We start from the raw sequence: 23,389 nt of genomic DNA, 5'->3' as shown, positions 1-23,389 counted from the left end.
AGATACAGACGTAGTGAAGAGAAGGGCCATATGCACCCCAATGTTCATAGCAGCATTGTCCACAAAAGCTATATTGTGGAAGGAACCGAGATGCCCTTCAACAGATNAAGGGGATCCCTCCTACATTGTTGGTGGGAATGCAAGTTGGTACAGCCACTCTGGAAAACAGTGTGGAGGTCCCTTAAAAAGTTAAAAATTGAGCTACCCTATGACCCAGCCATTGCACTACTGGGTATTTACCCCAAAGATACAGACGTAGTGAAGAGAAGGGCCATATGCACCCCAATGTTCATAGCAGCATTGTCCACAAAAGCTATATTGTGGAAGGAACCGAGATGCCCTTCAACAGATACTGGATTAAGAAGTTATGGTCCATATATACAGTGGAATATTACTCAGCTATCAGAAAGAATGAGTTCTCAACATTTGCTGCAGCATGGACGGCCCTGGAGGAGATAATGCTAAGTGAAATAGGTCAAGCAGAGAAAGACAATTATTATATGATTTCTCTCGTCTACGGAACATAGGAACTAGGAAGATCGGTAGGGGAAGAAAGGGATAAAGAAAGGGGGAGTAATCAGAAGGGGGAATGAAGCATGAGAGACTATGGACTCTGAGAAACAAACTGAGGGCTTCAGAGGGGAGGGGTGTGGGGGATTGGGATAGGCTGGTGATGGGTGGTAAGGAGGGCACGTATTGCATGGTGCACTGGGTGTTATACGCAACTAATGAATCATCGAACTTTACATCAGAAACCAGGGATGTACTCTATGGTGACTAACATAATATAATAAAAAAACATTAAAATTAAAAAAAAAAACTAATGATGTATTATATGTTGGCTAATTGAGTTTAAATTAAAAAAAATTGCATTCTACCCAGGAAAAAAAAAAAAGAAAGGCTTTTTCCCCAGAGGACACATGGTGTGGGCTAGGGCTAGGGAGCGGGTAAGTGTGCTGGGGTGGGGAGTGTGTCTTATAGTCCTTATATTCCTGGACTATTTGCTGGTCTTACAGCTTCATAAAGACCAAGTTTACTGGTGTTTTCTGAACTCTGGATGGTACATACAGTGGAGACATGCCTAGGATAGTTCTTTTTGAAAATTATTTTCAGTGTTGGCCAAAAGGAAACCCCAAAAGCATTTGGAGTCACTGGAAGGGCAGATGGAACCATTACATTTTTCCTTTAAAATATTTTTCATTTCATTTTCAGTTAGCAGGATAGTGTGTGTTGCGAGTGGCACAGAAGCATATGCAGTAAGGGTGAAAGTCCTCCTAACCCTGCTCTTCGCAAAGAGTTGTTGTCGGTGGGAAGCTGTGTATTTTTCTACATCTGTTTCCATGCACAATAAAAATGAAATTTTATGTGTTTATTCAATAAATATTGAGCACCTACTGTGTGCTAGATACTATTCTAGGTGCTGGGAATGCAGTAATGAAACAAAAAGATAAAAATCTTAGGAGAAGGGAATCAGATCACAAATCAATAAAGAAGGAAGTATAGCATGTAGCAGAGGGTGGTAAGGGTATGTGAGGGGTAAGCAGGGAAGGGGAATAGAACGTGGCAGGGCAGGGGGAGGGCTGAGTTGGAACACACTGCCCCCTAAATGTAGACTATGGTCGAGGACTGTGGTTGCTGCAGAGTCATTTGGACCGAGATGTGAAAGATGGAGGGAAGCAAGCTATGGGGATATCTGGGGGAAGAGTCGGGGTGAAGGATGCAGCAAGTACCAAACAAGCTGAGGCAAAGGAAAGAAGGCCAGAAAGATAGCTGAGGGAGAGAGAGAGAAGGGAGGAGGTCAGAGCAGTAGCCGGGGCCAGATCACATGGGAATGGAAAGCAGGGTGAGGACTCTGATGGAGTCTGAGCAAGAAACAAAGCCAGTGAGAAGCTTTGAGTGGAGGAGCAACAGGGTTTCTGACTTAGGTCTTAAAAGAATAACTTTGGCAGCTATCGGCTTATGTATGGGGAAAAAAAACCATATTTTAAAAACATATATCAATATATGGGGCGCCTGGGTGGCCCAGTCGGTTAAGCGTCTGACCCTTGATTTCGGCTCAGATCATGATCTCAGGGTTGTGAGATCGAGCCCTGCAGCGGGCTCCAGCTGCGCCTGGAGACTACTTGGAATTCTCTCTCTCTCTCTTTCCTCTGCCCTTACCCCCACCTTAAAAAAATATATCAATACAATTTGAATAGTGCTGGGTTGTTTCTAATGATAGAGTGGGCCATGAGCATCGTTCTGTGCTAATAGAGGAATTACCTTATTTATTTTAAAGCTTCCTAGTCTGTACTTGTTCTTAGATACCAGCATTTATTAACTATACCCCTGTTGGTGAACATTTAATTAAGTTATTCCTAATTTTTTAACTCCAAGCAATGTTGCAGCAAGGATTCTTTTTTGTGCATGTGGCCAACATGTTTGAAATGTCGTAGAAGTCCACTTACTGGGTCAAAGACATGCGGCCTTAAAACTGTCATAGACACTGCCAAATCATCCTCCCAAAGACCATGCCTCTAGACACTCCCTCCAACCTTGTAGCTTTGTGCTCATTGTCCCACATCATTGCTAACATGGGTTGTTTACCATTGCTTTTTTTTTAATTTTTGCAGATCTCATAAGCAAAAATGATAGTCAAATGTTAACTTGTTTTTCTTAGATTATTTAGTAAAACTGAGTATGCTGTCATAGGCCTGTGGTCATTTGGATTTCTTCTTCTGAGAATATCCATATTCTCTGCCTATTTTTCACCGAATTGTTTGTTTTTCCAATATCACTTAGAAAATAAATTTTAAAGTCCCAAGTCACATCAAAGAACATAATCACTTCTGACCAATTAAACACTTTATTATAGTCATTTCATTTGGCATTTAAGGACTTTGGGGACAGCCTGCTGCAGGTGACCTTTGTAACCATCTGTGATCAATTCTAGCAAGATGGCAAAAAAAAAAAAATAGTGATTATATTCTCTGAGGAACAAATTCCTTAAGCTCCATAGTAATTCTTAAAGTCTTTTATACCTAAAAAAAATTAATGATGACATGGATTTCTGTTTTTCTCTCATAACTATTTATCCCTTCATAAAGGATGAATTATTTAAGGAATATACTTGCTTAAATATATATTTTTGTATTCGATTATTCTTTTTTTTTTTTTTTAAGATTTTATTTATTTATTTGACAGAGATAGAGACAGCTAGAGAGAGAGGGAACACAAGCAGGGGGAGTGGGAGAGGAAGAAGCAGGCTCATAGCAGAGGAGCCCGATGTGGCTTGATCCCATAATGCCGGGATCACGCCCTGAGCCGAAGGCAGACGCTTAACCGCTGTGCCACCCAGGCGCCCCTCGATTATTCTTAAAGCTTGATGAAATGTTTAGAAGGCACAATTTTCCAGGCAACTGGCAAACTGGGAAGAATTTTGTGCCTGGGTTTTTGAGAGAGACTGGGAAGGTTTAATTCAACTTTCAAGAGCAGTAGCTTTCCTCTGCAGCAGTTGAGAAAAATCAGTTCAACCAGATATTCAGATATCAGTCTGTGCCACTCTGAGCTTGGGATGAAGCAGTGAGAACATAATGGGTGAGGAGCTTGCTCTTACAAAGTTCACATTCTTACAGAAGGACATGGACAATTAAAAAGTAAAGAAAAAAGATAATTTCAGAAGTTATAAGTATTATGAAGATAAAAATACAGAGAGGGTCTGAGGGGAGGAGGGATTACTCCCCACAGGTGTGTAGGAAGGCTTTAAGAGCAGTGAGAAGGAGCTGGCCTTGTAAAGCTCTGATGGGGGCAGAGGGTGTTCTGGCACAGGAGGGATGAGTGGGTACAAGTGGCCTGAGGCAGGAATGAGCCAGGCATTTTCTTCTTAATTTTTTCAGAATTGAGAAATTATTTGCAATTGAACAGGCAGAAATTTTCTTTTCTGTTTTAAATGGAAAATATACAGTCTATATTAGCAATATAGACCAATATTAGACCAGTACTTATCACACAGACTTAGTAGGAAATTCTTATGATTCAAAGAGTTTTTAAAACATAATTTAGGGGTGCTTGGGTGGCTCAGTCAGTTGAGTGTCTGACTCAGGTCACGATCTCAGGGTTGTGAGATCAAAGACCTGCGTCAGGCTCCGTGCTGGGCATGGAGGCTTCATAAGATTCTCTCTCCCTCTCCCTCTGCCCCTCCCCTCCCACCTACTCTTTTCCTCTCTTTCTTTCTAAACAAACAAACAAAAACCACAACAAAAAACCCATAACTTAGTAAAATGTTGACATTATTGAGCATTACGGTGTGTTTAGCCCCGTGCTAAGCACTTTACATGTGTTATCTCGTTTGATCCTCATTGTAAGTCTACTTTGCATCATGCCTTTTTTACAGATAAGGAAACTAAGGCATAGGGAGGTAGGGAGTTTTCCCAGTGTCACCCAGCAAGTAAGTGGCAGTGCCAGGGTTTCCGCTCCAGATCTGTCTCAAGAGCCTGTGTTCCTCACTCTCTCAATGGGAATGCTTTCACTTCTGGGTACAGCCTGTGCCCTGCGATTGTCTAACCCCGTTAGCACCCGTCCTCCATGGGCCAGCTCTGCAGTAGGCGCTGAGGGGGCCTTCATAATAAGACACCATCCCTCAAGTCACACGTGGTCCTCCCAGGGAAGAGTTGGAGAGCCTTCCCCAGAGAGAAGCCCTAGCTGAGTTTTGAGGGGTGCACAGAAGGCACGTCAGTGGGGAGGAGTATGCATCAGGAGTGGCCTTGGGCAATGAGACCCAGCAAGATGTGTACGGGGCGACTGATTCCTCAGTATCACTAAACCTGGAGCACAAGGTGGGATGTGGTGCGTAGCTTGGCTCGTGGGAAAAGCACGGTAGGTCATGAGAGACCTTGAATATGCTGCTGAGGAGCTCTGGCTTTATATCTAGATGACAAGGTGCCATTAGAGGGTTTAATCAGGGAATGTCCAGGTCATATTTGTATTCTAGCAAAATTTCTTTTACTGGATTGAGGGTTAGCACCAGAGGCAGAAAACCCAACTTGGGAGGTTTTGAATGGTTTGCATGAGAGATGTTGAGAACATGAAGGCCCTAGATAGGCTAGAAAAGAAGCAATGGATTCTAGAACTATTTAGGAGGAAATGTGAGCAGCATTTGGTGATAAATTAGATTGGAGACTGAGAAGGGGAAAGAGTTGGGGTGAGCTCAGAGGTTTCTGACTTGGCCTCTGATCCATCCCCTGTGTCCCACGTGTCCTTCATCTCAGCCGGCCCTGTTTCATACGCAGGAGGCGTGGAGAAAGAGCCTTGCATTGGTTGAACGGTTGGATGGATGGATCACTGGGGAAGAAATAATCAGAAAAGATTTATAGGAAAAACAGGAAAAAATAGGCTCCTGAGAGAGCCCGAAAAAGAAAGAAAATTCAGATGCAGAAAAGGAGACTAAGGACTGAGTTCTGAATCAAAGACACTAAGAGGAGTGTGGAAAGTCAAGTCAAGGAAGGTTTGGAGTCAGGGAGGGAAGCAGTCAGAGAAGCACTTTAGGCTGGAACAGGGCTGAGACAGGGAGGAACACAGGCAAGGGGGAGTCGTTGGAAGGTTATCGTACGAATCTAGATTAGAGGTGGTGAGGGTCAGAGCACCCTGGCAGCACAGGGATGGAGATTAGCCGAGGGACCAAAGGAACACAGCTGCAGAATGCTGCAGCTGGCTGACTGATGGGGCAGGGAGGAAAGGTCTGGAATAATAACCACAGGCTGGATTGCAAGGGTTGGAGGCTTGGTGAGTGGGGGAGCAGAGATGCTGTTTATAAAGAGCATAGCCTGAGGGGTAGGAAGGACTGGGCAGGGAAGGGAAGAGAAGCATTCCCCTTGAGCACGCTGAATTTGAGTTGCCACAAGACTTCCAGGCAGTGATGTCCATGGGCTTCTGGGAATCTAGGAAAATGACTTTATCTTATCATGTGCAGACCAACCCTCCTATCCTGCGTCTGTCCACACGTACTCCGACTTGCTTCCTGCTAAAGTGGATCAACAGCCCATTCTCGGACCAAGGCCAGCTTCTCCACTTGGGCGCTGGAGCCCACTTGCTTTCTCCTTCTCAAGAACATTGCTCCTGTTGTTGTCCCCAGTGTCCCCTCATCTCAGCACTCTTCCTCTTTACTGGATCATTTCCAACAGCACACCAACCTACCTCCTGTCTCAAAAACCAAAGGAACCCTCCTTTGACTTCGTGCTTCTCTCTGGATACTGCCTCATTTCTCTGACTCCCTGTAGGGCAAAAGTCCTTAGAAGAGTTGTCTAAACTTTCTGTCTTTGCTTCCTCCCCTCCCGTTTTCTCCTCAGCTCCAGCCAGTCTGGAGTTTTTATTCCCAGCGTCTCCGTGGAAACTGCTTTTCCCAAGATTTCTAACCACCTTTATGTTGCCAAATCCAGTTGCCAATTCTCATTCAGATGCCGGGGACCCCTCCCTCCTCCCAGAAACACCCTCTTCTCCTGGGTTTCAGACACCACACTCTTCTGGTTCTCCTCCTACCTCACTGGCTGCTCCCTTGTTATTTCCCATGTTGGTTCTCCCCTAATTTTTGATCTCGCAACACCAGGTATCCCTGGGCTCAGTCCTTCACACTCTCCTACCTGACCTCTTTCACTTCTGGAGCTTTAAACACCACCGCAAACATGCCAACTTCACCCCCACCACCCCTTGTCTTCCCTTCTTACCCTGTTTTGCTTTTCTTCATCACACTTACCTCTAGGCAGCATTCTATATATTTATTGTCCACATTCTCCACCAGAATGAGAGTCCCTTCAGGGCAGGGCCACGCCTGTCTTCTGCAGGATAGCTCCCACTCCGTTTAGAACAGTACCCCACACACATAATCAGTGCTAGGTATTTAACTGAGTTAATGAATTTTCACAGGAACAACAGGTGAAATCCCAAGGATAGCCAGCCACATTAAGAGAAAAGGGGCAAATCTTTGGGGAAATATTTAAATTGAGGGCAAAAGAGGCACTCTAAAGGAAGGGACATCTCAGCCCCCGTTAACTAGACATGACGAGAACATAGCATGCACTGGAGAGCGCAGCAGGGAAGGCGTGACGCTGGACTCAGCTCTGTGTCCCAGCTCTAAGAACGTTTTCGAACAGCAGACCTGAACACACACCAAAAACCTGGACCGGCGTGACAGCTCAACCTCTGAACCAAGGGGGTGCTTTCTCCCATTATCCTGAAACACTCATTTAAAAGGGTTTCGAACCAGGATCCCAAGGCCACCGTATGGTCCTAGCGTCTGAGCTGTGACAAGGTGGCAGGTCTGCAGCACCCTGGGAATCCGCGTGGGCTGCTTGAGGCTTTCCTTCAGAAGTCAAGGCGTGACTCTTAAGAAAACAGTCAGATGCTACAGGGTGACCTCTTTTATTAGGTTCGCCATCTTGGCCACAGAGAGACCATAGTGTTTGTCCATGGCCCGAAATACTCAAAGGCCATCGTGTTGAAAAGAGGGTGAGCCTTCAGGTCTCTTTGTCGCCATTAATCCTGGTCCCTGCTGGTCTCTCCCTTTTGCATCAGAAAAGCTTTCTTGTATTTTTTTTTTTTTAAGAGGGGGAGAAAACAGCTGTGTGGGATTTGAGAATGGGATTTTAATGGTCACTGAAGACACACAAAAGCTTTGCTGTGATCCTGAAGTGTTCTGGGGGCAATTGACTCCTTTGTCTGGAGCAGCAAAACAAGCTGGCTGCTCAAGGAGAAAAGAGAACCAACTGAACGCGTGATTGAGGTCTTTTCGGGTCGGATCTTCAGCACGTTTGCAAAAAGCAGTTTTCAGGCATCTCTTCCTGACATTCAGAATCACTCTTTGCTGTTTAGCTCATTTTTACCTTGTGAAAGAAACAAATTAATTTGCAAGGTGCTTGGCAGGAATTATTTCTGTAGGTCTTTCTGGAAGGAAAATGGAAACTGTGAGCCACAATATGAGTTTGTTTATGTGAAGCAGGCCTTTCACTGGGAGAAAAAAAGAACTGGTGTCCTCTCTTCTGCAGGCCGGCCCGAGGGGCATTGCTCAGCCCTTTGCTCAGTTGGAAAATTGCAACAGATGTCGGGCATTGTGAGGCTTCTCAAAATGTAACCTCGAAAAGACTTGGGGGGGCGGGTATAAGGACAAGAGCAAATGCCCGGAGCAGCGGGAGCCCATCCAGTTGCGCTTTCCAGGGAGAACCAGAGCCGGTCCCGTACGGGTGTGGAGGGAATCCACTTTCTGCCGGAGGAACTACGACCGTGCTGATCTGACTCTAAGTTATGGTTAGTGAGGCTTTGAAATCATTGCTGTCATCTGGCATTTTCCCGCTAAGCAAATGAATGTTACAAAAATGGAAATGGCTTGGCTGGAGGGGCTCCGGACAGCCTTGGTTTTATTTACTTACTGCCAGCCTCCGTGACAGCTGACTCCTTAGAGCCACAAGGAAGTTATTCTCTCCCTCCTGGCCTGTGGGCCCTAAGATAGTCAAGTGGGACACAGGATAAAAAGTCGTGAATTCCTAGTACATAATTCAGCCCAGCTTTTCATGGGAGATGAGCTGAAGCCAGAGTCATCAGGGAAACCGCTATCCAGTGGAGCTGCATTGAGAGACTAGGTCTGGAATGATAGACTCTGTCTGCCCCGTGTCTGTGCGTCAGACTCGTTATAATGTTGCTTGCCAAGAAAGCAAGGGTTTGGTTCACTTCTAATTTTTATTACTATGATAAAATTAAATAAAAACAATGCATGAATATTATAAAAGACAATCCAAACAACATAAAAAAAGTATTAAAATTTAGATTTTAGAGTAGACTTGATTGATTGCATGTAATTGTAGACCTAATATTTGCAATATGGTATACTTTAGCTTATTATGATTTAGAAAAAGCCTTGTTTTGGGTTTGTTTTTTTTTAGATTATGAAGTGAATAATGAAAAGACATTTTTATTAGTGGCAGTAGACAACTTTGCCATGTTTAACCCTAAAAGTGTATATGTGGATTGCATTCGTAGGGTAGCATGAAAACATATTTCCCCTCACAGACATTGAAGAGATATAATAGTGAATTTTATCATGTGATATTTTGTTTTCTATTTCTCAGCAGCTTAAGTATGAAATAGAAGGTGTTTATTCAGTCAGACTCCCCTAATGTCACAGAGAGAATCTTCGGCAAGGTCTTGAATTATGATTCAGTCCACACTTTTGCTGGAGACCTTTCTTCCCCATAAATTCAAAGCTCTAAATCTCACTGTAGGTGTATTTCATAGACTACCTGTGGGACCTTGGGCAAATTATTTAACGTCCTTAAGTCTTGGTTTCTGTAAAATGGGATTAATAATAATCTAATAACTCCTTAGGATTGTTAGATCCTTAGGGTTGTTTTTAGGGATAATTGAGATAATGTATGGAAAGCTCTTGGCATGGTGAACAGGAGATTGTAAGTACTCGGTGAATGCTAGCCATTAGAAAGGCTCTTGTGATGGTTATGTTGATGTTGGAATATGATACTAGAGACCCCACTTAAGCATATTTACTTTATATATTGATATTCTGAAACCAGATATAAATCTACATTTAACTAACAACACCAGAAATAGAGTCAGAAGCATAGTTTATTCATTTCCTTATAGTTTATTCTTTTTTTTTTTTTAAGATTTTATTTATTTATTTGACAGAGATAGAGACAGCCAGCGAGAGAGGGAACACAAGCAGGGGGAGTGGGAGAGGAAGAAGCAGGCTCATAGCGGAGGAGCCTGATGTGGGGCTTGATCCCATAACGCCAGGATCACGGCCTGAGCCGAAGGCAGACGCTTAACCGCCGTGCCACCCAGGCGCCCCTCCTTATAGTTTATTCTTCGGGGAGACATTTACCGTGGTTTACTCTTCATAACACATTAACTTCATTACAAACACGAAGCGTGCTGTGTTTGAGAGCTTATTGGTAAGACTCTCGAGGTTACCCTCCCTGCAGCCACCGGAGAGTGAGCTTTTTAAAGCCCAGCTCTGGTCATATTCCTTTTCTTTCAATGGCTCCTCCACCTGAAAAAGAAAACCCAAATGCCTGGCGTTCAAGAATTTTTACGACCTGTCCCAGCCTTCTTTTCTTCCCTTTCTTCCTATATGTTGTGCATGACTTTTTATGACCTGCCCCTTTTCCTTCTTGGGGAGATCCTATTCATCCTTTAAGTTCCCGCACAAGTGTGGCCTCCTCTAGGAAGCCTTCAGGGATGCCATCAGCCAGAATTGATAACACCCTCTTCTCTGTTCTTTCAGCACTAGGCCTACGTTCAATGACTCTTTATAATACTTTATAATCCTTTTGACAGCCTTATGAAATAGGAAAAGTCAACAAGTGCTGGTGCTTAAAAATAATTAGGACTACTGTGATCCCTGCTTCCAAGGAGCTCATGGTCAGGGGACCATGTGAACACCTCTGAGAGTGGGTGACAGGGATCATGGCAAGGGGTGTGCACAGAACACCCAAAGGTAGTACACGTTCTGTATTCAGGGGGTTTGTGTGGGGGAGTGGGGGTCAATGCCATCTATTTACCTTTATCTCCAGCACTCAAATCATCCTTCCTTGGCTTCTGCCCCCTCACTGACCAGATCATTTCCCCCTTTGGCTAGTCAGTTGCAGGGCTGGGACATATTATGATGGAGAACAAGAACGCTGCATTTTGTGTCCAAATGGGACCTTCCAAAATGAGGAAGGGCAAATCACATGCGAACCTTGCCCAAGACCAGAAAATCCTGGAGCCCTGAAGCCTCCAGAAGCTTGGAATGTATCTGAATGTGGAGGTAAGAGTTCCGTCTGCCCCTTCTTTTTCCTCCGGTCTCCAGTGTTACTTAGACAGAAGTCGTTAAGTAGCGTTTCAATGCAAACAGTGCGTAGGGCACTGTGGGCTTCCCACGGGCAGGGACCATATTGGCTTCATCTTTGGCTCTCCAGTGCCTGCCTCAGTGCCCAGCACATGCTGGGCTGATGCTCACTTAAGCAAATAAATGAAAAGCTGATAGAATACCTTGGCAGAAGAAACGGTGTAAGTGTTGCCTTTGCCATCTCTACTCACTGTAAGTAAATACACCTTGAGACCTGTGGGATCTGCCCGTGTAGGGGGGCTATCTGAAAGCGCTAATGTGGAGAAAGTAGTTGTGATTAGTTTTCCAACTTTGGTCTCAAATTCATACCTTATTGATTTTTAAAGAATATCTATCTGGTTATTTTGTTAGAACTCTGTGAAGAGTTTTTATTGCCCCTTATAAAATGTTAACTCTGGAGCCAAGCTTACTTAGGTTTTGTGGGCTTGGTTCCTGTTTCTTTTATTAATAAATGTCTTCCTTTTATGAAACGGAAGAAGGGCCAGCTCTGTTGATGCTCTGTGGGCTCAAATAGAAGGTGTGATCTAACAGTGCGGTTTGTAGGTGGTGTCTGCGGCACGGAGCACGGGACGCCCTGTGGCCCCGCCTCTCCCCCACTGACTCCCAGAGCCAGCACGACTCTAGGCTCCATTGCAGCACCTTTCAAACAGGTTAAAAGTCATGCATGGCTCAGTCGGCTGTGTCCAACTCTTGATCTCGGCTCAAGTCATGATCTCAGGGTGGGGAGAGGGAGCCCTGCGGTGGGCTCCACACTCAGCCGGGAGTCTGCTGGAGATTCCCTCTCCCTCTCCCTCCCCCCCTTCCTTACCCGCCCCCAACTGCAAGGTTGATAAGGAGGCACTTTGGGGCATCTATTTACACTCGTATGTGACCTTATTAACATATTTATAGTAATAATACTAGTAATCATAAAAATTGCTAACATTTATTGAACACTTACCTATGCCAGGCATCATGCAAAGTGTATTACATGAATTATTCCTATGGTGGTTGTATCACTACAACAACTTTGTGAGGTTAAAGTGAGTCATGGAAGATCACACAGCCAAAGAGTGGAGGATTTGGAATCAGCACGTAGGTCTGACAGACTCCAGACTGTTCCCTTGGGTGTGTGCTCATTAAATGCCATTATATCTATAGCCTATGGGAAGAAAGAAGACCATGAAATATAATAAGGGAGAGACGGTCAGAGTACAAGAGACGACAGATTTTCGTAACATCTTGGCGGTGACAAGCTCACCCCCAGGAACACGTGCTTTTAGAAATCTTTTTGTTTATGGCTGTGCCTCTCGTCCTCAACTTAAAAAATACTGAAGTAAGGTGTTGAAAGTAAATGCCGCCGGCTCCCTCTATCAGCGTGGGTTAGGTTGGTTGGATTTCGTAGAGGGAGGCCGGGACACACTTCGTGTGAGATGTAACTTAGTAACTAGAATTGGTAGAACAGGGAGACTGTTTCATGACATCACTAGGATGTACTCGGCTGGGTGAGGGTGCACTTCTGGGCTGAATTACCAGATTGATTCCAGAGCAGAGGACCCCTCCTGGGGGCTCCCGCATTGCAGGCGCTGGCTGGGCACCACGTAATCCTCAACCTTAAGCAAACCCAGGCCTGGTGTCTACTGTGGAAGCAGTTAGCGCTTGGCTCCTCCGTTTCCATCCCGACAGCGTGCTTCATAGCCCTGCATGTAAACATCAGGCCCTCACCTGTCATCTGCTCAGGGGCAGTGGCGGGGCAGGACAGGACTTCTCTTGTTGAGGTGGGAGCTCAGGTCAGCACAGCGCCACGGATCTGACCAAATTCTGAGCTCATCTCCAGAGAGATGGGAAGGGGTCCGCCCCGGGGGCCTTGCTCACTTACGGTCATTGGTTTCCCCAGGTCTGTGCCAACCTGGGGAATATTCTGCAGATGGTTTTGCACCCTGCCAGCGCTGTGCCCTGGGCACATTCCAGCCTGAGGCCGGCCGTACTTCCTGCTTCCCCTGTGGGGGAGGTCTCCCCACCAAACACCTGGGAGCCACTTCCTTCCAGGACTGCGAAACCAGAGGTGAGGACTTGGCAGCTTGCCTTTTTTCCAGAACTGAATTTCCCTTTTGAGAAACACGGGAGTCTGATGAAGCTCCCATCAAGCCCAGTCCAGCGGTGCCCGGTGTGGTATCCCAGTGGCAGGGAGGTCAGGTCCCAGCTCCATCCGCCCCTGCAGGAAGTGCGGGGAGCATGGGAACTCCCTAGATAGGTTCTGGCCCAGCCGCCTGGGCCCCTTCAGACGGGGCTGACTGGTCTCGGCAGGGGGCGGGGGCAGGTTTTGTGCAATAAGTTCTTAGCCCCTTCTTTCCAGCCTTCCCCCATCCCAGCACCCTTCCCTGCAGCTCCCCTCTCATATAGGTCCTGCCTGTCCCCAGAGCCGCACTGACGCCTCTCCCAGGGGCCCAACCCCAGGCCCGGCATCAGTTTGGCAACCTCAGAACCCACAAATGTGCTTTGCATCAAAACCTGGGCCGTGCTTATTTACGCCTGACTCTGCATGCACTGTGAACGCTTTGAAGACGCACCAGTACTTTGTTCCCTTTGTATTTTTCTCGGTGTCATGAGTCACAAGTCCCACCCAAGCTGGCTATTTAGGGAATTAAGTGTTGATTAGTCCCAGATTAGTAGGAAAGCAGTTCCTTCAGGCACACACATTTATTTCATGAACTGTGAAAACTTTTATGTGACCGATGATGAAAATACAGTTTTGTTATTTATTTTTTTTCATTCTTCCCCCTCCCCCCCCCCACAGTTCAGTGTTCACCCGGACATTTTTACAACACCACCAATCACCGATGTATTCGTTGCCCAGCAGGAACATATCAACCTGAATTTGGAAAAAATAATTGTGTTTCTTGCCCAGGAAATACCACCACTGACTTTGATGGCTCCACAAACATAACCCAGTGTAAAGGTAGGTCCTCTAAGGCTTTCACAGCCTTGACCAAGCGCAAAGTGCCTGGGTCGCCCTGAGGCTGGGGGTGCGGGGTAGGGCAGGGGTCCCACATCCACTAAGAACCATGAAGACACTGTTAGCCCAGCTCCGGGCTCCACAGGTTGGCGCTAAAGGAGAGCCAGGCTTGGCCCCTAGGTACTCGCCTGTGTTGATCCTGGCTGCTCCTCCAGGCACCTTGGTAGGCTCTACCTGCTGATATCTCCCAGGATTTCAGTTCAGCAAACATTGTTTGAGGACCTGTTAACATGCTAGACACTGCAAGCAGAATAAGGCCCTGTGGGATTGCAGAGGAAAGAACAATTCGTTCTGTCTGGAGAGATGAGGAAAGGCTTCTGGAGGGCAAGAGAAGGTTTTGATGGAGCGCATGGGAGAGAGCAGGAGAAAGAGCTTTGTACCCAAGGCAACAGCTGTGAGGAAGTGCAGACTCGGGAAGAGACCCCTGGACCTGGATCATGGAATGTCTGACGGGAAGCCGAGGCAGATCAGGAAGAGAAGCCTTGAGTGCCGCACAAAGGAGCTGGCTTTGTGTTCTATAGGAACTGGGAAGCAGATCATTCAAGGACATGCTGCAGGGCTGGCTGGGTGATGGGTTAGGGTTGATTCTTATGTAAAACTCAGGTCAGAAGTCAACTGCAGCGAATCCAGTGTAGGACAGCGGTGTGGGGGAGTGAGGAGCTCTCCCCACACTGGAGGAATTTGGGGTTGAGGTTCACAGTGTTGGAAAATTCTTCCCTATACCCAGATGTTTCCTTGCCCTCCCATCCCCAGCCCTCGGTTGGCCCCTGGGAGCCACATGGCACAGATCCTCAGCGGTCGTTCAGGCTTGAAGGGAGTTTTCTGAGCTCCATGACTCTGCCCACTTGACCCCCTTCCAAGAAGAAAAGCCTGTTTATTTTTTTCTAGGTGGGAATAATAATTCCCAGTTACAATTAGAGAGGAAAAGGATAATCCCTTCAACATCCTCTCTTGTACACATTCACCTGACAGTTTTAAACAGTAAGCCCCTTGAGGGCAAGGACTGTGTCTTTCTCATTTCTGAACCCCCAGAGCTTTTGCTAGCATTTGTTGAGTGAGTGGAGATTCAATGAATGAAAATATGGGTGAGCTGGTTGTGTGTGTGTGTGTGGTGTGTGCGTGTGTATGTGCACGCTTGTGTATATGTGTGCGCACGTGCACGCTCCTTGCCTTTGGTCCCAGAGGCGAGTATCCAACATGCCCCATACTGGCTGACACCTTATTGGAATTCTCTTCCACACCAAAAATAAAATGTGGTGTTGACCAGAAAGGAAAGAGAAAGAATTTGGCTAAAAGGAATTCATCAGAGGTCTCCAGGAAAGGGTCACACACCCTCTACTGAGCAATAAGCCCTGTTCTTCCTGTTCTGACAGACCTAGAAGTTCTGCGTCGTGGGTCCCCTGGTACTTAGACTTTGTAAACAAAGTATTGAAAACTAAAGTTGTCCATTGTCTCACTAAGGGCTGCTGAAGATCACCTTCAAGTTAATGAGAAGATGGTAACTCAGAGGGGAACGCGGTGGGGTGAGCTCTGTGTGGGGAGTTAGTGTAGTTGGGCTCCCGCGGGGCCCTCAGCATTACAGGACACACTAATTCCACGAGGGTGCCATCTGCAGGCCCCATGCCTTGGTGGCAATAGGGATGCAGCAGTTTTCATCAGCTGAGCTGCTGGTGGCCATGACGGAGTGACGACAGTGTTGTGCCTTCATGACTCATGGCATTTCCCCTTCCAGACAGAAGATGTGGAGGGGAGCTGGGAGATTTCACCGGATACATTGAATCCCCAAACTACCCAGGCAATTACCCGGCCAACACTGAGTGTACGTGGACCATCAATCCACCGCCCAAGCGCCGAATCTTGATTGTGGTCCCTGAGATCTTCCTGCCCATAGAAGATGACTGTGGAGACTACCTGGTGATGCGGAAAACCTGTGCGTCCCCTCCCTCCGTGCCCTCCCCCTTCTAAGGCTAGTGGGAAAGCCTGCGGGCATGCTCCCCAGCTATAAATGTGGGCAGCAAGCCTAGGGTGTCACGTCCATATTAGAACAGAGATGGGACATGAGTTTATGGCGTTTGACAAGAAACAAAATTTAGATAAAACCCCACCTTGAGGCCTCTTGCTGAACCCCAGAGACAGTGATTCTACCGGCCAGCCTTCCCCTCTGTGCTCACCGGGGACCCTCTTGCACAATGTCACAGAGAGCCAGCGAAGCTCATGGAGGGCTGCCCCACACACTTGCTTCACCATGGGAAGCCACCTGTGGCTTGGGGACTGACCAAGGCTCAGGTCATGGTCCAGCCAGGAGGGACCCTCCTCCCATCTTGGCGCGTGACCCGGTCCATTGAGAGACATGCCATCAACACAACTTCGAGGCAGTGTAGTAAGTGGGCCCAGCAGCTAGACTGCCTGGATCTGAACCCAGTTTCACCTCTTGTTAGTTCTGTGACCTTGGACATACATTCTGGATCTTTCTGTGACTCAGCTTCTTTGTTAAAATGGGGATAATAATAGTTGCTACCTCATAGAGTCAGCATGAGGAATAAACAAGTTCCGATTCATAAAGCACTGAGAGTGATAATGACACACGGAGCCAGTATGTGTTTGGCACTCTGATTATTGGTTACAGTGTCCGAAGTCAGGTGTAGGGTTGAATCCAAACTTATCCACATATACTGACTCTGTGACCTGGGCAAATGCTTAAACCCTCTGTGACAACTTCCTACGGTTCTGGAGGGTGAAGTGAGATAAGGTGCATAAAGCAGCCGGGCCCTGCCTCACCCCCCTGGTCTTAGGAAGCCCACCGGGAGTGGTGGTGATTCTTGACTGGATGGCAGCAGCAGGTCGCTCTGGAGTTGGAGGGCCCCTCCGCAGCTCCTGCAGTGAGCACTGGGGCCCAGGCTGCTGCTGTTTTACTAGCCCTGGGCCTTTCCGTGAGCCTTCCCCAGGGGCCTGCAATCACCAGCTGAGTCCTCTTGATTTCCAGGGCTTTGGCCCCTGTGATGGCAGAGCTGGGCCTGAAGAGCTCTGAGCATAACTCCTAGGGTGTATTTGAAAAGAGGAGTGTGGCTGTCTGCCTGTTCAGGATGAGTCTTGAAGCCCCTCAACTTCCCTTGGCAGCTTCATCCAATTCCGTGACAACATATGAAACCTGCCAGACCTACGAACGGCCCATCGCCTTCACCTCCAGATCAAAGAAGCTGTGGATTCAGTTCAAGTCCAACGAAGGGAATAGTGCCAGAGGCTTCCAGGTCCCTTACGTGACATATGACGGTAAGCACTGTGAGGCTCGGGCTGCATCCCGTGCAAGGAACTTCTCTGCTTTCAGTCGAACCCACCTCTGGGCCAGCTGGTGGATTGCTGACAAGCGCACGTGCTCAGAAGGGCAGGTGGGGTGAGGACAAAGGATGCTGCTGACTCACAAGTGCCAAATTTTAAACAGGCATTTGGGGACACCGTCTACAGGGATGAAAAGATCTTTCAGAAAATAAATACAAGTGAGCATAGCTTGGTGGGTAAGAACGTGGGCCAGCCCTGGCCTAATCTCTTCGGTGACTTTGTGGTAAATTAATTACCATCTCTAAGCCTCATTTTCTCTCTCTTTTTTTTTTTTTTGACATTTAAAAAATTTAAATTCAATTAATTAACATTTAGTGTATTATTAGTTTCAGAGGTAGAGTTCAGTGACTCATCATTTGCATATAACACCCGGAGCTCATTACGTCACGTGCCTTCTTTAATGCCCATCACCCAGTTACCCCATCCCCACACCCCCCACCCTCCAGCAACCCTCAGTTTGCTTCCTATGATTCAGAGTCTCTTATGGTTTGTCTCCCTCTCTGATTTCACCTTCTTTTATTTTTTCCTCTCTTCCCCTATGATCCTGTTTTGTTTTTTTAAATTCCACATATGAGTAAGATCATATGATAATTGTCTTTCTCTGATTGACTTGTTTCGCTTAGCATAATACACTCTAGTTCCATCCACGTCGTTGCAAATGGCAAAGTTTCATTTTTTGATGGCTGAGTAGTATTCCATTGTGTATATATACCACATCTTCTTTATCCATTCATCTGTTATGACATTTGGGCTGTTTCCATAGCTTGGCTATTGTGGACATTGCTGCTATAAACATTGGGGTGCAGGTGCCCCTTCGGTCACTAAATTTATGTCTTTGGGGTAAATACCCAGTAGTGCAATTGCTGGATCATAGGGTAGCTCTATTTTTAACTTTTTCAGGAGCCTCCATACTGTTTTCCAAAGTGGCTGCACCATCTAAGCCTCATTTTCTTAATGTGTAAATGAGGATAATCATTAGACCTAACGTGAGAGTTCAGTGAGATAGTCCATAAAGGACTTGGTGCAGTGCCTGACACACAGTAAATGCTCAGTAAATACTAGCTAATTATGACTGTGGCTTTTATTATATGGAATCCTGAGGAAGGGGGAGAAAGACTCAAGTTCTGGTCCTGTCTCTGCTACCAATTTGCTGTGTGATTTGGGGCCAATCAGATGACTTCTCTGGTTTTATTTTCTTCTTGTTAAGTAAAGCAGTGGTATATGTGAGCCCTAGGGCCCTACCCGGTCCGGACTTCGTTGACAAACATTTACTTGGAATACAAAATGAACTGGACTTTGTCCTGGAAGACCTCATAATCCAGTGGGAGACAAGTCATCTGTTCATTTATGAGCTTATTCGTTCATCCTTCTATCCCAGCAAATACTTAGCGAGCATCTCCTGTGCCAGGCGTGGGGCAAGCTGCTAGAGACCACATGGTTAGTGAGGAGACACAGCTCATAGGTGCTGTAAGGTGCCAGGTACAGAGCTCTGTGTGAGAGTAGAGAATGGGCACCAGTTAAGTTTGCATGGGTTTTTGGAAAGAATACAGCAGAATCTCAAGAGATTTGCATCTCCAAAGAACATGAGTCATTTTTTGTTGTTATTGTTTTGTTATGTTTTGTTTTATAACGGGGAGAAGAACATTAGGAAGAGAGAATGATATGGGCCACAGGGTAGAGTTCCTGACGTGTGTGGGGACTAATTAATAGCTTGACTGAGTCAGTTGGTAGGGTGCGTGGGGCTTAGCAGGGAGAGACGAGATTAGAAGGGTGTGGACTTAGGTGGTGAAGAGCCCTGAATGCCAGACTCAGAAGGGTGTTCCTAATCTCACAGGGAGCTATTGAACCGTGCAAGGTTTTTAGGCAGACAAGTGCCAAAAGTAGGTGTTTTGGAAAGATACTATTCTATGGATTTTATAAAAGCATTTCACATAGTTTATTTGGAACATGTTACAAACGCCAGGATTATCATGTCTGTGCCTGAAACCATGTCAAACCCCCAAGACAAGGGCTCTTAGGATCAGACTCCTAAGTGGACACCAGTGCCTCCCGCACGGCTCTGCAGAGAGAGATAGAGCACCTCACCTGCCTGAGAGCCGACGTCCAGCAATCTCCCCTATCTGGAATCGGTGAGGGACCCAGAAAAGACATGGAGACTCCAGAATAAATATCACTAAGGCTCAGGTATTTCAGCCTGGCTGTTCCTAACTCTGCCTTTGTGACACACGAAAACCTCTTGATTTTTTTTCATTTTCTCTAAGAGTTACAGCTTGCGCCAGGGAAATCATGCATACCTCTGGTCAGGCCCGTGAGAATGTGTCTTACATGTGGCACAGAAGAAAAGAGTTGAAATCTGTTGCAGGTTGTTACTCAGAGCTTAGTCAATCTTTTTTTTTTTTTTTTAAACATGTATTTCAGACAAGTTTGATACCTGGTTTCCAAGCCCAGAAGAATACAAATCACGTTTAGGAGGGGCAGGTGCTGGGGCATCTGGATGGCTCAGTCAGTTAAGCGGCTGACTCTTGATTTTGGCTCAGGTCATGATCTCAGGGTCCCGGGATCGAGCCCCACGTTAGGCTCCTTGCTCAGTGGGGAATCCGCTTGAGGGTTCTGTCTCCTGCTCCCTCTGCCCCCCCCCACTCCTGCTGGTACAGTCTCTCAAATACATAAATAGATCTTTAAAAAAGGGAGGGGGCAGGTGAGGCTGCTACAGACCGGTTCGCTGACCCCTGGAGGATGGGGAGAGTTTCTTCTGGCTAACAGGTACTGAGTACGTGCGCTGAGTACCAGGCATGGCTAAGTGCCTCTGACACAGCATATTCCTCACAATTGCCCAGGACGCAGACACGATTCTTTGCTGATTCTACAGACAAGGCCACTCAGGCGTAGAGATTAACTTAGACAACTGGCCGGAGGTCACAGGAGGACAACATTGCAGAGGTCTTCGGGACTCCCGGGCCCGAGTTTTTACCTACAGCGTTTGACTGCTTTTCCCGTGACAGTCGTAGCAAGTGACGAAACACGGTAGTTCTTCATAATGGAGGGAATCATTTTGGAAGACAGTGGTCCAGAAGCCTTTGGTGTAGCAGCAAACAGCTCTTCCGCTCTCCCTTACACCAGAGCACAGCACAGCAAGCGGTGTTCCTAGTGGTGAACGCCCGTCATCCGAAGGAGCTAGTTGTCCGAGGAAGACACTCTGCAGGAGAGGAGCTCAATATGCTCACTCGTATTTTATATTCATTAGAATAAAAGATAAAAAGGAAGATATCACATGAGTAGAGTACCACTGAGATTGTACGTGTGTTCAATCAGTGATTACAGAATGATACAATAGTTAATAAATAGCTATTGAATATCCATTTACCAGCCCTTGACTAGGAGAAACTTTCTCAAGAACTCTTCCACACAATTGCAGTGATGATCTTGTGATGTGTTCGGCTTTGTTGCACATGATATGTGTACAAAGAGGCATTCTTTTCAGCCTGGAATTTGGAAAAGATTGTGTTTTGCATGCACTTGGTTTGAATTATGACTGTAGGAAATAGGCTAGACTTTGAAAGGTGAGGATTTAGAATCAGAGACAGCTTACGTGATGTGCACTGCATTTAATGTGTGGGTCAGGACCAAAAATTATTGATAAGAAAATGAACACAGCATTCTTCCCTCTCCAACCAGCAAATTCTCCCCACCCCCATCCAAAAAAAAAAAGAAGGCAGAGTCTTGCTTGGTGGGTAAGAAGCTCGATTGTTTTGCATAATACGAGGGCAGAGAGAAGAAAGGGAGGAAGATAGAAGGGAGAAAAGTAGAGAAGGAGAGAAAAGCCACAGGCCTGGATGAGCTCAGCAGGGAGTGAGCATAGACAGAAGAGATGAGAACCAAGCACTGAGCCCCGGGTCCCTCCTACAGTAAGAGGTCAGGGAGAGGAGGAAGAAAAGCAAAGGAGCCACAGATGAAGTGACCAGTGGGGGAGGAGGAAAACCAAAGAGGGTCGTATCCTGGAAGCTGAGTGAGGAAATGGATCCAGAAGGGGGAATGACCGGAGACAGGGAGTGCCGACAGTTCTTTTGAGGAGTTTTGCAATAAGGGAGGCAGAAATGTAGGATGGAAGCTGGAGGGAGACATGAGGTCAAGAGAGGGACTTTTTCTGGATCGGAGACATAATGGCGTGTTTACATGCAGCTGGGAAGGCCCAGTAGGGCGAGAAAATGTCATCATGTAGGAAAGAAAGGGCAGAATTACTGGAACAATGCCCTTGCCTTGGCGAGAGAAGATGAAGCCAGTGGACAAAAGAGAGGAAAGGCCTTGACCGGATACACAGAGGGTTCATCTGAGGCAAGATGGAACAGAAGAGACCGGTGCGGAGGCTGGTGGGGGAGGGGACATGGTGGTGGGTGTCTGTGGAAGTTCTCTTCTGCTAGCCTTCTCAGTAGCACAGTGGTCATTGTTCTGACAGCAGCTACAGAAGGGACATTCCTTAGAACCTTATTTAAAAATGAAAGAGAGTTTGGAAAGAACGAAAACCTCTGAATGTCAATTATGTCCTTTGTTCCAACAGAGGACTACCAGGAACTCATTGAAGACATAGTTCGAGATGGCAGGCTCTACGCATCTGAGAACCATCAGGAAATACTGAAGGTGAGTACATAGCCAAGGTGGACACCACAGTCACCTGTCACCCACGGCGCTCCTGGCTCCGCTTTTCCTCTTGCTGCATGTTGTCACCTGTCAGACACCGAGCCTGCTCTGGGCTGAGGTCAGTTTTATATCTTCACTAGACTTATTCAAAAAAAAATTCGGGTGGCTGTCTTCAGCGTTGTCAAGTGAAGTTGTATTTTTTTTTACATTTGGAAATGTGTGGAGGAAGAGTGGGAAACTTGCTTATCATAAATCCAAGCCTGTGGCAGATCGTGTTTCCATGTTCACTTTCCAAATAGTTGAAGATCTTTGGCTCCTTGTTTATCCTTCAAGCCTGAATTTCACCAAATTTTAGATACTTATAAGTAATCACCGGACACTCGCCATATCACTAACCCTATAAATACTCCCCAAATTCCAGCGTTGCATCTTATCTGGTTTAGAAAAAGAAAACTGTTGTTTTTTTTTATATATTCGCTTTTCCTTTATAAAAGTAATACATGGTTTTTTTAAGTAGATAATTAGGGAAAATAAAAACTGGAGAAAAGAAAAATCAGAGGAAAGAATTTTCACAAAGTGTCTCTCAGCTAATCAACTTACTGTCCAACACTGGGTGCATTATAGTTCCATTGGCAAAATGTTGGAATGTTTCAGTATTTTGGCCCAGTAACAAAACTTGTGTTCTTTTTAGGATAAGAAACTGATCAAGGCTCTGTTTGACGTCCTGGCCCACCCCCAGAACTATTTCAAGTACACAGCCCAGGAATCCCGGGAGATGTTTCCAAGATCCTTCATCCGATTGCTCCGTTCCAAAGTGTCCAGGTTCTTGAGGCCATACAAGTGAGCCCGCCCTCGAGCCACTCGGTGCCACGTTCTGCCCGTGGGCTGGTGGGACGCCGCCGTCTGCCTCTGTAGCCAACAGAGTTGGCTATCGCTGCCTCCCATAGCAGTGACTCATTAGAGTTCAATTTTTATAGGTAATACAGATATTTTGGTAAATTGAACTTGGTTTTTCTTTCCCAGCATTGTGGATGTGGACTGAGAATGGCAGTGAGTCCCCCTGTGTCTCACTGCTGTGGGCAGACGTCTTGGATACATCCCGCTGGCTGACCTCTAGTCAGCTCAAGCGAGACTCACCTGTCCTTCCTGGTTCTCCTCCTCAAGGGGGCTGTGGTGGAAAAGAGGCCACAGGAGGGGCTGCCTTGGCTGAACCTTCAGCTTCCTCCTGCCCAGCGCTCCCTGAGGGAGCCCTCTGCACCCAGGCCGTGACCAGGCAGAGCAGGAAAGGGGGAAAGGAGGAAGGGAAGGAGGGAGAGTCCTCCAGGCGCCAGGCATCCACCTGAGACCTGGGAGGATTCCATTTCCCCATGGCCTTCTCCAGCCTGTGTGACCTAAATTGGATGCCAGGGGCTTGGGTTCCAAGCAGTGGTCATTAAAAAGTACTTAAAGCAGAAAGAATTAGAAATAAAAAGATAAAAACTAAGCACTTCCGCAGACATAATCATGCAGCTCAGGGCCAGCTTCCACGTGGCGGCAAATGCAGTGTTGGCTTT

The 23,389-nt window shown here is 46.6% G+C and overlaps 1 protein-coding gene across 5 annotated transcripts in view; it reads left to right on the top strand.

Annotated features, from left to right (window-relative positions):
• Positions 1-22,840, top strand: part of SCUBE2 (signal peptide, CUB domain and EGF like domain containing 2) — a 63,510-nt gene extending 40,670 nt beyond the window's left edge. For 3 of the 5 annotated variants that reach the window (XM_034666536.1, XM_034666533.1, XM_034666532.1), the window contains 7 exons: positions 10,619-10,789; positions 12,747-12,914; positions 13,647-13,808; positions 15,598-15,795; positions 16,983-17,135; positions 21,757-21,836; positions 22,528-22,840. In XM_034666536.1, coding sequence (XP_034522427.1) covers positions 10,619-10,789; positions 12,747-12,914; positions 13,647-13,808; positions 15,598-15,795; positions 16,983-17,135; positions 21,757-21,836; positions 22,528-22,680 — 1,085 coding nt within the window. In that variant the 3' untranslated portion in view covers positions 22,681-22,840. The remainder of the gene's footprint in view (positions 1-10,618; positions 10,790-12,746; positions 12,915-13,646; positions 13,809-15,597; positions 15,796-16,982; positions 17,136-21,756; positions 21,837-22,527) is intronic. The other 2 variants (XM_034666537.1, XM_034666534.1) reach the window with 1 other exon arrangement.
• The last annotated feature ends 549 nt before the right edge of the window (positions 22,841-23,389 follow it).

This window comes from Ailuropoda melanoleuca, chromosome 8, assembly GCF_002007445.2.
Source record: "Ailuropoda melanoleuca isolate Jingjing chromosome 8, ASM200744v2, whole genome shotgun sequence".
Classification (NCBI taxonomy): Eukaryota; Metazoa; Chordata; class Mammalia; order Carnivora; family Ursidae; genus Ailuropoda; species Ailuropoda melanoleuca.
This window is presented reverse-complemented; position numbering and strand designations above follow the sequence as displayed.